Source organism: Drosophila erecta, unplaced genomic scaffold (assembly GCF_003286155.1).
Source record: "Drosophila erecta strain 14021-0224.00,06,07 unplaced genomic scaffold, DereRS2 tig00000126-arrow-pilon, whole genome shotgun sequence".
Taxonomy (NCBI): Eukaryota; Metazoa; Arthropoda; class Insecta; order Diptera; family Drosophilidae; genus Drosophila; species Drosophila erecta.
The window spans coordinates 4,980,449-4,994,271 of NW_020825209.1; the positions used below are offsets into that span (position 1 = coordinate 4,980,449).

A 13,823-nucleotide genomic window follows, 5' to 3' on the forward strand; every position below is an offset into this window, starting at 1 on the left:
TGGCTGCCGCTGGCAATTAGCAGCTAGCAGTTGGCTGGAGCTCTGTGCTGCGGCAACTTTCAGCGGGAAACTCCAAAAGAAAATATAGCTAGATTTTCATTATTGAAGAGCGAAGCTCGGCTCGAGCAGAAGCCAGTTGTGCAGCACTTTTGCCGAGAGATTCGCCACTTCCTCTGCCGCTCAAGAGTGCATGAAATTTTATGCGTGCCACTTTGCGGCCTGCCACTTTTCTTGCCGCAGCTGCGATGTTGCAGCTGCCACTGCAACTCAGTTGCAATCCGAAGATGATACTGCGCACACGCCACGCCTGGCGCAGGTTCGCTCAGCGCCCACCCATCACCCATCACCCATCTGCCCTCTGCCAACTACCATTGTCCAGTGAAAGTCGCCAAGATCTCTCCCTAATCCAACGCTTTTCCCATTGGTTCCACCAACAGCTCCACGGATACGGAGGACTACATGCAGATACAGATCGCCCAGCAGCAGCAGCAGGTGCACCACTCGCAGCTCCACTCGCAGCACCCGCAGCAGCATCCGCACCAGCACCAGCACCACCCCCATCCACATCCACATCCGCACCATCCCCACCAGCTGCACGGAATGGGCGAGCAGCCACCGCTGCCGCCACCACCGCCGCCTCTGCCCCACGGAATGTTGCCCCCGCAGCCGCCGATGGGTCCGCCCATGGGCGTGGCAGGCGGCCAGGATGCCACCATGTCCGGCAAGTCGCAGAAGCCCAAGAAGCCGCACGGCTCGGCACCCAACAGCCAGGACACGGCCACCAGGAAGCAGCACCAGCCGCTCTCGGCCATCTCCATTCAGGATCTGAACAGCGTCCAGGTGAGCAGTTACACACGAATATTATTGCCAGATCTGCAAAGGTAATAGTATCTCGAAGGCAATCACTAACTACTCTTCACCCTTCACCCCACCCAATCTCCGCCAGCTGCGCCGCACGGACACACAGAAGGTGCCGAAGCCCTACCAGATGCCAGCACGCAGCCTGAGCATGCAGTGCCTGACCTCCAGCACGGAAACGTATCTCAAGTCGGACCTGATTGCCGAGCTAAAGATCTCCAAGGACATACCGGGCATCAAGAAGATGAAGGTGGAGCAGCAGATGGCCAGCCGGATGGACTCGGAGCACTACATGGAGATCACCAAGCAGTTCTCGGGCAACAACTATGTGGACCAGGTGAGTGCTGGCCAACTGCCAGCTGCAACCGAATCGAACGGTGGCTAAGAGGCGGGTCAAAGATCTACTTGCAGATACCGGAACGGGACCAGGCCGGCAACGCCATACCCGACTGGAAGCGCCAGATGATGGCCAAGAAGGCGGCCGAGCGGGCCAAGAAGGACTTCGAGGAGCGTATGGCCCAGGAGGCAGAATCGCGCCGCCTCTCCCAGATTCCCCAGTGGAAGCGGGATCTGCTGGCGCGACGCGAGGAGACGGAGAACAAGCTGAAGTAAGTGGGTGTAGTGGCTAGTGGGGAGTCTCCTGACCCCTGGCCTCAATTGTCTGACCTTCTTCTAGGGCGGCCATCTACACGCCCAAGGTGGAGGAGAACAACCGGGTGGCGGACACCTGGCGGCTCAAGAACCGCGCCATGTCCATCGACAACATCAACATCAATCTGGCCGGCATGGAGCAGCACTACCAGCAGATCCAGTTCCAGCAGCAGCAGCAGCAGCAGCAGCAGCACCTCCAGCTGGGCAACAAGGAGAACCATGGCGAACCCAAGGGCGCTGATGAGGAGCAGGAGCACGGCATGGGCGGTGGCGGTGGCGGTGGCGTCGGAAACGCTAGCTCTGGCGCCGGCGGAGGTCAGGAGCTCCTCGAACCGCCGGAGGGCAGCCAGGGACACGCCGAGGAGGAGGAGGACAACATCATTCCATGGCGCGCCCAGCTGCGCAAGACCAACAGCCGGCTCAGCCTGATCTGATATCCGAAGCATCCACACAGCCCAAAAACGAAATCCATTCTATCAATCGACTCCCAAGCGGTGCATTTTTTTTTGTTTTTTTTTTTCGACTAACTTAAAGCATGTGCAATTATAATGAGAGATACCCTAAATATAAACCATAATACCTAAGCCTAAGGTCTAGCTACTTACATTGTACTATATGCATTATCATAACCCGTACTTTTACACCTAATTGTACTCCATGTTTTTTTTTTGCGCAAAACGAATATTGTTATTCCTAGTGGGCAGTACAGTATCGCAAGGCGAATCAAAAGTATATATCTAATCTTAGCTGCTGTCCTTGAGTTCTATTTCGGTGTTGTATTTTTATCATTTTTACTCTCTATTATTCGACTTATTTGACTCGACTTGAATTTATTTAGTACTGGAATTAATTTAATTGATCGGATAAGCATTTTTTTATTGTTATTTGTTTTTATATACGCGGCTCAAACAATACTACTTTTAATTACATGAATACACACATACATACTACATCTATGAATGAAAAAGCGAACGAACGAATCAATAAATACACATATATAATTTAAAACTACGTCCTTCTGGTCATCCTTGCACTCCACATTGTACCATGATCCGATGAAGAGGAGGATCATGACACTGGCAGATCGCAGTGCTATCTAAAGTCGTGGTTGCAGGCAAGGAGGTCAGGTGAAGATATGTGCTACATTTGTATGATCAATCCGTATCTGTGCATCCGTATCTCCGTATCCGGATCTGAGAAACTATGGAGGCCAGAGAGCTTGGAAGAGTCCGAGTCCCAAATGAGAAGAAGCCATCTGCTTTGCGCATAAATGCATTGTTTTATTATCAGTTTTGGGAACCACTTAGGTCATGCTGGCGATGCAGGTGTTGATGTTGGGCACGAAGGCGTTGCAGCCGTCGACCACCTTCTTGGTGGCATCCACGTAGCAGGAGGAGGTGTCGAAGGGCAGGGCGGCGCCCTGCTTGATCATCGTGTTCATGCGGCGGACAAGGGACATGGTGGCATAGAAGGCCTTCAGGGTGCAGCGCATGAAGCTCTTGGTGGAGGAGACGACGCCCCTGGAGGTGGTGGCGCACAGCTCGGACTTCAGGTTGATGATCTTGTTGCTGGTGATGATCATCTGCTTGGCATTGTCCAGCATGGCCTGGACGTCCTTGGGAATGTTGCCGGTGCAGGTGCCCAGCTCGTCCACGTAGTTGGTGCAGGTGAGCAGCACATTGGCCACCTCCTCGACGATGCACTTGGTGCCGTTGATGCCCTTGAATCCAGCGACCAGAATCTTGCGGCACGACCTAATGAAGCCGAACTGCTCGACGCCCATGAACTCCTCCTCCATAGCCATCAACTCGGCGGCGGAGAGCTCCTCGAGCTCGGCATCGGTGTAGGCCTCGAAGTCCTCGAAGGCACCGACGGCATTGGCCTGGAATAAGTGGGAAATTGTTTTTCTTAAAACACCTTAGATCAAGGAATATTTGCATTTTAGCAGCACAAGAATTTACAAAACAACTTGCAAATTTAGCGAACAAGACGGGCTTCTTCAATGCGTACTTTGTAAAAAAAATATAAAAAAAATAAACTGCCTAAAGCGGTGATTCTTTTTTTAAGAGTTTTCTCTTCGCACTTTTCTCTTTTTTTAAACTTCTTTTAACTTTGACACTTGGCTGAATTTGCGGCAACCGGCTGACTTACGTTGGCGGTGACCAGGAGGAAGCTGGCGGAGGCCACGACCAGGAGGCAGATGTTGAGCACTTTCATGTTGCTGGTGGATTACTTCGCTGGCGAATGTTTGCCGACCGATCCGTGGGGTTTGTTTATATAGAAGATTGCCCGGAGCCATATCAGTTGAGTGGCGATCGTGGAGGTTCGATTCGCACATACACTTTGGTAAGCCGATATGTATGCCTTAATTAAGTCCGAAACTAATTTGGCATTATCTATGCAGCGTGGACACACAAAGGGAGATAGCCAGATTGGACAGGGCTTCCACGGGTGGGTGGTGTCGATACCGCTAACCCGATAATGGCAGCACTGGAAGATCCCCCAGATAGCCATTCCCATATCTCGATGCTGCACCTGCACAATCGCAGGTGGACTGTTGCTCCCAGAAATCGATGTGTGTTTTTTTTACAGGCGGCTTTAGCAAAACAAAGCCCTTGGAAAAGTCACCTCTCTACGTTGTCAACGTCCAACTGACAGCTTTCTAATATTTAAAGTGCTTAAAATCTAAATTAGAAATAAGCAGGAGTATTAACAAGAAGTATCAAGCGTATAAAATACCTTTTATAATACAAATGAAAGCCTCTTTATCTCCAAGCATTGCTCATGGCTGAATAGGAAATCTAGTGGCCCTAGGTTAAGGTGATCATATCTGTTGGGAAATGTTGTTTTTGTCACACTTTCATTTTTATCAACTTAATAAATAAAAACAAAAACAAGAACAAATTTTCAATAGTGATAGAAAGTACACTTGCACTAGTTTTTGTTTAGGGGCATATACTTTTGGTTAGCAGTAACTAAACATATTTATACCCGTTGCTCGTAGAGTAAACGGGTATACTAGATTCGTTGAAAAGTATTTATCAGGCAGAAGGAAGCGTTTCTGACCACATAACGTATATACAGTCTTGATCAGGATCAATAGTTGAGTTGATATGGCCATCTCCGTCCGTCCGGATAAACGCGTCGATCTCAGGAACCTCGATCTCATAACTCAACTTATCTTAATCGGATTTTGAAGTGGCATACCCCTAAATGATTCTGGCGCAATTCTCTAAAGATCTGCATTCAAATTTTAAAATTTATTTTTTTTCAAAAATTTTTTAATTTTTTTGTCTTTTTCTGATGATATTTTTCTGATATTGCAGAAATTCAAAAAATGCCCCAAAGCTGATGTTCTAAACCCCATAACTCAACTAATCTTTATCGGATTTTGAAGTGGCATACCTCTAAATGATTCTTGCGCAATCCTCTAAAGATCTGCATTCAAATTTTAAAATTTATTTTTTTTCAAAAATTTTTCAATTTTTTTGTCATTTTTCTGATGTAAGATATTGCAAAATTCAAAAATGCCCCAAAGCTGATATTCTAAGCCCCATAACGCAACTAATCTTTATCGGATTTTGAAGTGGCATACCTCTAAATGATTCTGGCGCAATTCTCTAAAGATCTGCATTCAAATTTTAACATTTATTTTTTTTCAAAAATTTTTTAATTTTTTTGTCTTTTTATGATGATATTTTTCTGATATTGCAGAAATTCAAAAAATGCCCCAAAGCTGATGTTCTAAACCCCATAACTCAACTAATCTTTATCGGATTTTGAAGTGGCATACCTCTAAATGATTCTGGCGCAATCCTCTAAAGATCTGCATTCAAATTTAAAAATTTTTTTTTTTCAAAATTTTTTAATTTTTTTGTCATTTTTCTGATGTAAGATATTGCAGAAATTCAAAAAATGCCCCAAAGCTGATGTTCTAAACCCCATAACTCAACTAATCTTTATCGGATTTTGAAGTGGCATACCTCTAAATGATTCTGGCGCAATTCTCTAAAGATCTGCATTCAAATTTTAAAATTTATTTTTTTTCAAAAATTTTTTAATTTTTTTGTCATTTTTCTGATGTAAGATATTGCAAAATTCAAAAATGCCCCAAAGCTGATATTCTAAGCCCCATAACGCAACTAATCTTTATCGGATTTTGAAGTGGCATACCTCTAAATGATTCTGGCGCAATTCTCTAAAGATCTGCATTCAAATTTTAACATTTATTTTTTTTCAAAAATTTTTTAATTTTTTTGTCATTTTTCTGATGTAAGATATTGCAAAATTCAAAAATGCCCCAAAGCTGATATTCTAAGCCCCATAACGCAACTAATCTTTATCGGATTTTGAAGTGGCATACCTCTAAATGATTCTGGCGCAATTCTCTAAAGATCTGCATTCAAATTTTAACATTTATTTTTTTTCAAAAATTTTTTAATTTTTTTGTCTTTTTCTGATGATATTTTTCTGATATTGCAGAAATTCAAAAAATGCCCCAAAGCTGATGTTCTAAACCCCATAACTCAACTTATCTTTATCGGATTTTGAAGTGGCATACCCCTAAATGATTCTGGCGCAATTCTCTAAAGATCTGCATTCAAATTTTAACATTTATTTTTTTTCAAAAATTTTTTAATTTTTTTGTCATTTTTCTGATGTAAGATATTGCAAAATTTAAAAATGCCCCAAAGCTGATATTCTAAGCCCCATAACGCAACTAATCTTTATCGGATTTTGAAGTGGCATACCTCTAAATGATTCTGGCGCAATTCTCTAAAGATCTGCATTCAAATTTTAACATTTATTTTTTTTCAAAAATTTTTTAATTTTTTTGTCTTTTTCTGATGATATTTTTCTGATATTGCAGAAATTCAAAAAATGCCCCAAAGCTGATGTTCTAAACCCCATAACTCAACTAATCTTTATCGGATTTTGAAGTGGCATACCTCTAAATGATTCTGGCGCAATCCTCTAAAGATCTGCATTCAAATTTTAACATTTATTTTTTTTCAAAAATTTTTTAATTTTTTTGTCATTTTTCTGATGTAAGATATTGCAAAATTCAAAAATGCCCCAAAGCTGATATTCTAAGCCCCATAACGCAACTAATCTTTATCGGATTTTGAAGTGGCATACCTCTAAATGATTCTGGCGCAATTCTCTAAAGATCTGCATTCAAATTTTAACATTTATTTTTTTTCAAAAATTTTTTAATTTTTTTGTCATTTTTCTGATGTAAGATATTGCAAAATTCAAAAATGCCCCAAAGCTGATATTCTAAGCCCCATAACGCAACTAATCTTTATCGGATTTTGAAGTGGCATACCTCTAAATGATTCTGGCGCAATTCTCTAAAGATCTGCATTCAAATTTTAAAATTTATTTTTTTTCAAAAATTTTTTAATTTTTTTGTCTTTTTCTGATGATATTTTTCTGATATTGCAGAAATTCAAAAAATGCCCCAAAGCTGATGTTCTAAACCCCATAACTCAACTTATCTTTATCGGATTTTGAAGTGGCATACCCCTAAATGATTCTGGCGCAATTCTCTAAAGATCTGCATTCAAATTTTAACATTTATTTTTTTTCAAAAATTTTTTAATTTTTTTGTCATTTTTCTGATGTAAGATATTGCAAAATTCAAAAATGCCCCAAAGCTGATATTCTAAGCCCCATAACGCAACTAATCTTTATCGGATTTTGAAGTGGCATACCTCTAAATGATTCTGGCGCAATTCTCTAAAGATCTGCATTCAAATTTTAACATTTATTTTTTTTCAAAAATTTTTTAATTTTTTTGTCTTTTTCTGATGATATTTTTCTGATATTGCAGAAATTCAAAAAATGCCCCAAAGCTGATGTTCTAAACCCCATAACTCAACTAATCTTTATCGGATTTTGAAGTGGCATACCTCTAAATGATTCTGGCGCAATCCTCTAAAGATCTGCATTCAAATTTTAAAATTTATTTTTTTTCAAAAATTTTTTAATTTTTTTGTCATTTTTCTGATGTAAGATATTGCAAAATTCAAAAATGCCCCAAAGCTGATATTCTAAGCCCCATAACGCAACTAATCTTTATCGGATTTTGAAGTGGCATACCTCTAAATGATTCTGGCGCAATTCTCTAAAGATCTGCATTCAAATTTTAACATTTATTTTTTTTCAAAAATTTTTTAATTTTTTTGTCATTTTTCTGATGTAAGATATTGCAAAATTCAAAAATGCCCCAAAGCTGATATTCTAAGCCCCATAACGCAACTAATCTTTATCGGATTTTGAAGTGGCATACCTCTAAATGATTCTGGCGCAATTCTCTAAAGATCTGCATTCAAATTTTAAAATTTATTTTTTTTCAAAAATTTTTTAATTTTTTTGTCATTTTTCTGATGTAAGATATTGCAGAAATTCAAAAAATGCCCCAAAGCTGATGTTCTAAACCCCATAACTCAACTAATCTTTATCGGATTTTGAAGTGGCATACCTCTAAATGATTCTGGCGCAATCCTCTAAAGATCTGCATTCAAATTTTAAAATTTTTTTTTTTTCAAAATTTTTTTAATTTTTTTGTCATTTTTCTGATGTAAGATATTGCAGAAATTCAAAAAATGCCCCAAAGCTGATGTTCTAAACCCCATAACTCAACTAATCTTTATCGGATTTTGAAGTGGCATACCTCTAAATGATTCTGGCGCAATTCTCTAAAGATCTGCATTCAAATTTTAAAATTTATTTTTTTTCAAAAATTTTTTAATTTTTTTGTCTTTTTCTGATGATATTTTTCTGATATTGCAGAAATTCAAAAAATGCCCCAAAGCTGATGTTCTAAACCCCATAACTCAACTAATCTTTATCGGATTTTGAAGTGGCATACCTCTAAATGATTCTGGCGCAATCCTCTAAAGATCTGCATTCAAATTTTAACATTTATTTTTTTTCAAAAATTTTTTAATTTTTTTGTCTTTTTCTGATGATATTTTTCTGATATTGCAGAAATTCAAAAAATGCCCCAAAGCTGATGTTCTAAACCCCATAACTCAACTAATCTTTATCGGATTTTGAAGTGGCATACCTCTAAATGATTCTGGCGCAATCCTCTAAAGATCTGCATTCAAATTTTAAAATTTATTTTTTTTCAAAAATTTTTTAATTTTTTTGTCATTTTTCTGATGTAAGATATTGCAGAAATTCAAAAAATGCCCCAAAGCTGATGTTCTAAACCCCATAACTCAACTAATCTTTATCGGATTTTGAAGTGGCATACCTCTAAATGATTCTGGCGCAATTCTCTAAAGATCTGCATTCAAATTTTAACATTTATTTTTTTTCAAAAATTTTTTAATTTTTTTGTCTTTTTCTGATGATATTTTTCTGATATTGCAGAAATTCAAAAAATGCCCCAAAGCTGATGTTCTAAACCCCATAACTCAACTAATCTTTATCGGATTTTGAAGTGGCATACCTCTAAATGATTCTGGCGCAATCCTCTAAAGATCTGCATTCAAATTTTAAAATTTATTTTTTTTCAAAAATTTTTTAATTTTTTTGTCATTTTTCTGATGTAAGATATTGCAAAATTCAAAAATGCCCCAAAGCTGATATTCTAAGCCCCATAACGCAACTAATCTTTATCGGATTTTGAAGTGGCATACCTCTAAATGATTCTGGCGCAATTCTCTAAAGATCTGCATTCAAATTTTAACATTTATTTTTTTTCAAAAATTTTTTAATTTTTTTGTCATTTTTCTGATGTAAGATATTGCAAAATTCAAAAATGCCCCAAAGCTGATATTCTAAGCCCCATAACGCAACTAATCTTTATCGGATTTTGAAGTGGCATACCTCTAAATGATTCTGGCGCAATTCTCTAAAGATCTGCATTCAAATTTTAAAATTTATTTTTTTTCAAAAATTTTTTAATTTTTTTGTCATTTTTCTGATGTAAGATATTGCAGAAATTCAAAAAATGCCCCAAAGCTGATGTTCTAAACCCCATAACTCAACTAATCTTTATCGGATTTTGAAGTGGCATACCTCTAAATGATTCTGGCGCAATCCTCTAAAGATCTGCATTCAAATTTTAAAATTTTTTTTTTTTCAAAATTTTTTTAATTTTTTTGTCATTTTTCTGATGTAAGATATTGCAGAAATTCAAAAAATGCCCCAAAGCTGATGTTCTAAACCCCATAACTCAACTAATCTTTATCGGATTTTGAAGTGGCATACCTCTAAATGATTCTGGCGCAATTCTCTAAAGATCTGCATTCAAATTTTAAAATTTATTTTTTTTCAAAAATTTTTTAATTTTTTTGTCTTTTTCTGATGATATTTTTCTGATATTGCAGAAATTCAAAAAATGCCCCAAAGCTGATGTTCTAAACCCCATAACTCAACTAATCTTTATCGGATTTTGAAGTGGCATACCTCTAAATGATTCTGGCGCAATCCTCTAAAGATCTGCATTCAAATTTTAACATTTATTTTTTTTCAAAAATTTTTTAATTTTTTTGTCTTTTTCTGATGATATTTTTCTGATATTGCAGAAATTCAAAAAATGCCCCAAAGCTGATGTTCTAAACCCCATAACTCAACTAATCTTTATCGGATTTTGAAGTGGCATACCTCTAAATGATTCTGGCGCAATCCTCTAAAGATCTGCATTCAAATTTTAAAATTTATTTTTTTTCAAAAATTTTTTAATTTTTTTGTCATTTTTCTGATGTAAGATATTGCAGAAATTCAAAAAATGCCCCAAAGCTGATGTTCTAAACCCCATAACTCAACTAATCTTTATCGGATTTTGAAGTGGCATACCTCTAAATGATTCTGGCGCAATCCTCTAAAGATCTGCATTCAAATTTTAACATTTATTTTTTTTCAAAAATTTTTTAATTTTTTTGTCATTTTTCTGATGTAAGATATTGCAGAAATTCAAAAAATGCCCCAAAGCTGATGTTGTAAACCCCATAACTCAACTAATCTTTATCGGATTTTGAAGTGGCATACCTCTAAATGATTCTGGCGCAATTCTCTAAAGATCTGCATTCAAATTTTAAAATTTATTTTTTTTCAAAAATTTTTTAATTTTTTTGTCATTTTTCTGATGTAAGATATTGCAAAATTCAAAAATGCCCCAAAGCTGATATTCTAAGCCCCATAACGCAACTAATCTTTATCGGATTTTGAAGTGGCATACCTCTAAATGATTCTGGCGCAATTCTCTAAAGATCTGCATTCAAATTTTAAAATTTACTTTTTTTCAAAATTTTTTTAATTTTTTTGTCTTTTTCTGATGATATTTTTCTGATATTGCAGAAATTCAAAAAATGCCCCAAAACTGATGTTCTAAACCCCATAACTCAACTAATCTTTATTTTTTATTTTCTTTATTATTTAAATTTTTTTAATTTTTTTGTCATTTTTCTGATGTAAGATATTGCAGAAATTCAAAAAATGCCCCAAAGCTGATGTTCTAAACCCCATAACTCAACTAATCTTTATCGGATTTTGAAGTGGCATACCTCTAAATGATTCTGGCGCAATTCTCTAAAGATCTGCATTCAAATTTTAAAATTTATTTTTTTTCAAAAATTTTTTAATTTTTTTGTCTTTTTCTGATGATATTTTTCTGATATTGCAGAAATTCAAAAAATGCCCCAAAGCTGATGTTCTAAACCCCATAACTCAACTAATCTTTATCGGATTTTGAAGTGGCATACCTCTAAATGATTCTGGCGCAATCCTCTAAAGATCTGCATTCAAATTTTAACATTTATTTTTTTTCAAAAATTTTTTAATTTTTTTGTCTTTTTCTGATGATATTTTTCTGATATTGCAGAAATTCAAAAAATGCCCCAAAGCTGATGTTCTAAACCCCATAACTCAACTAATCTTTATCGGATTTTGAAGTGGCATACCTCTAAATGATTCTGGCGCAATCCTCTAAAGATCTGCATTCAAATTTTAAAATTTATTTTTTTTCAAAAATTTTTTAATTTTTTTGTCATTTTTCTGATGTAAGATATTGCAGAAATTCAAAAAATGCCCCAAAGCTGATGTTCTAAACCCCATAACTCAACTAATCTTTATCGGATTTTGAAGTGGCATACCTCTAAATGATTCTGGCGCAATCCTCTAAAGATCTGCATTCAAATTTTAACATTTATTTTTTTTCAAAAATTTTTTAATTTTTTTGTCATTTTTCTGATGTAAGATATTGCAGAAATTCAAAAAATGCCCCAAAGCTGATGTTGTAAACCCCATAACTCAACTAATCTTTATCGGATTTTGAAGTGGCATACCTCTAAATGATTCTGGCGCAATTCTCTAAAGATCTGCATTCAAATTTTAAAATTTATTTTTTTTCAAAAATTTTTTAATTTTTTTGTCATTTTTCTGATGTAAGATATTGCAAAATTCAAAAATGCCCCAAAGCTGATATTCTAAGCCCCATAACGCAACTAATCTTTATCGGATTTTGAAGTGGCATACCTCTAAATGATTCTGGCGCAATTCTCTAAAGATCTGCATTCAAATTTTAAAATTTACTTTTTTTCAAAATTTTTTTAATTTTTTTTGTCTTTTTCTGATGATATTTTTCTGATATTGCAGAAATTCAAAAAATGCCCCAAAACTGATGTTCTAAACCCCATAACTCAACTAATCTTTATCGGATTTTGAGGTGGCATACCTCTAAATGATTCTGGCGCAATTCTCTAAAGATCTGCATTCAAATTTTAAAATTTATTTTTTTTCAAAAATTTTTTAATTTTTTTGTCATTTTTCTGATGTAATTAATTGCAAAATTCAAAAATGCCCCAAAACTGATGTTCTAAGCCCCATAACGCAACTAATCTTTATCGGATTTTGAAGTGGCATACCTCTAAATGATTCTGGCGCAATTCTCTAAAGATCTGCATTCAAATTTTAAAATTTACTTTTTTTCAAAAATTTTTAAATTTTTTTGTCTTTTTCTGATGATATTTTTCTGATATTGCAGAAATTCAAAAAATGCCCCAAAGCTGATGTTGTAAACCCCATAACTCAACTAATCTTTATCGGATTTTGAAGTGGCATACCTCTAAATGATTCTGGCGCAATTCTCTAAAGATCTGCATTCAAATTTTAAAATTTATTTTTTTTCAAAAATTTTTTAATTTTTTTGTCATTTTTCTGATGTAAGATATTGCAAAATTCAAAAATGCCCCAAAGCTGATATTCTAAGCCCCATAACGCAACTAATCTTTATCGGATTTTGAAGTGGCATACCTCTAAATGATTCTGGCGCAATCCTCTAAAGATCTGCATTCAAATTTTAACATTTATTTTTTTTCAAAAATTTTTTAATTTTTTTGTCATTTTTCTGATGTAAGATATTGCAGAAATTCAAAAAATGCCCCAAAGCTGATGTTGTAAACCCCATAACTCAACTAATCTTTATCGGATTTTGAAGTGGCATACCTCTAAATGATTCTGGCGCAATTCTCTAAAGATCTGCATTCAAATTTTAAAATTTATTTTTTTTCAAAAATTTTTTAATTTTTTTGTCATTTTTCTGATGTAAGATATTGCAAAATTCAAAAATGCCCCAAAGCTGATATTCTAAGCCCCATAACGCAACTAATCTTTATCGGATTTTGAAGTGGCATACCTCTAAATGATTCTGGCGCAATTCTCTAAAGATCTGCATTCAAATTTTAAAATTTACTTTTTTTCAAAATTTTTTTAATTTTTTTGTCTTTTTCTGATGATATTTTTCTGATATTGCAGAAATTCAAAAAATGCCCCAAAACTGATGTTCTAAACCCCATAACTCAACTAATCTTTATCGGATTTTGAGGTGGCATACCTCTAAATGATTCTGGCGCAATTCTCTAAAGATCTGCATTCAAATTTTAAAATTTATTTTTTTTCAAAAATTTTTTAATTTTTTTGTCATTTTTCTGATGTAATTAATTGCAAAATTCAAAAATGCCCCAAAACTGATGTTCTAAGCCCCATAACGCAACTAATCTTTATCGGATTTTGAAGTGGCATACCTCTAAATGATTCTGGCGCAATTCTCTAAAGATCTGCATTCAAATTTTAAAATTTACTTTTTTTCAAAAATTTTTAAATTTTTTTGTCTTTTTCTGATGATATTTTTCTGATATTGCAGAAATTCAAAAAATGCCCCAAAGCTGATGTTCTAAACCCCATAACTCAACTAATCTTTATCGGATTTTGAAGTGGCATACCTCTAAATGTTTGTGGCGCAATTCTCTAAAAATCTGCATTCAAATTTAGAAATTTATTTTTTTTTTAATTTTTTT

The 13,823-nt window shown here is 35.8% G+C and overlaps 2 protein-coding genes across 11 annotated transcripts in view; one reads left to right on the forward strand and one right to left on the reverse strand.

Moving 5' to 3' along the window:
- Positions 1–2,516, forward strand: part of LOC6550199 (espin) — a 45,655-nt gene extending 43,139 nt beyond the window's left edge. For 7 of the 10 annotated variants that reach the window (XM_001977519.3, XM_026982510.1, XM_026982507.1 and 4 more), the window contains 4 exons: positions 438–840; positions 947–1,195; positions 1,258–1,466; positions 1,535–2,516. In XM_001977519.3, the coding sequence (XP_001977555.2) occupies positions 438–840; positions 947–1,195; positions 1,258–1,466; positions 1,535–1,943 (1,270 nt within the window). In that variant the 3' untranslated portion in view covers positions 1,944–2,516. Of the gene's footprint in view, positions 1–284; positions 317–437; positions 841–946; positions 1,196–1,257; positions 1,467–1,534 lie in introns of those variants that run through there. The other 3 variants (XM_015155625.2, XM_015155624.2, XM_026982511.1) reach the window with 2 other exon arrangements.
- Positions 2,517–2,765: 249 nt separating this feature from the next.
- Positions 2,766–3,761, reverse strand: LOC6550200. The gene is made up of 2 exons (XM_001977520.3): positions 3,661–3,761; positions 2,766–3,391 (listed from the first exon to the last, which is right to left on the reverse strand). The coding sequence occupies exons 1-2, from the start codon at positions 3,724–3,726 to the stop codon at positions 2,813–2,815; spliced, it is 645 nt and encodes a 214-aa protein (XP_001977556.1). The 5' UTR covers positions 3,727–3,761; the 3' UTR covers positions 2,766–2,812.
- Between the last annotated feature and the right edge of the window lie 10,062 nt (positions 3,762–13,823).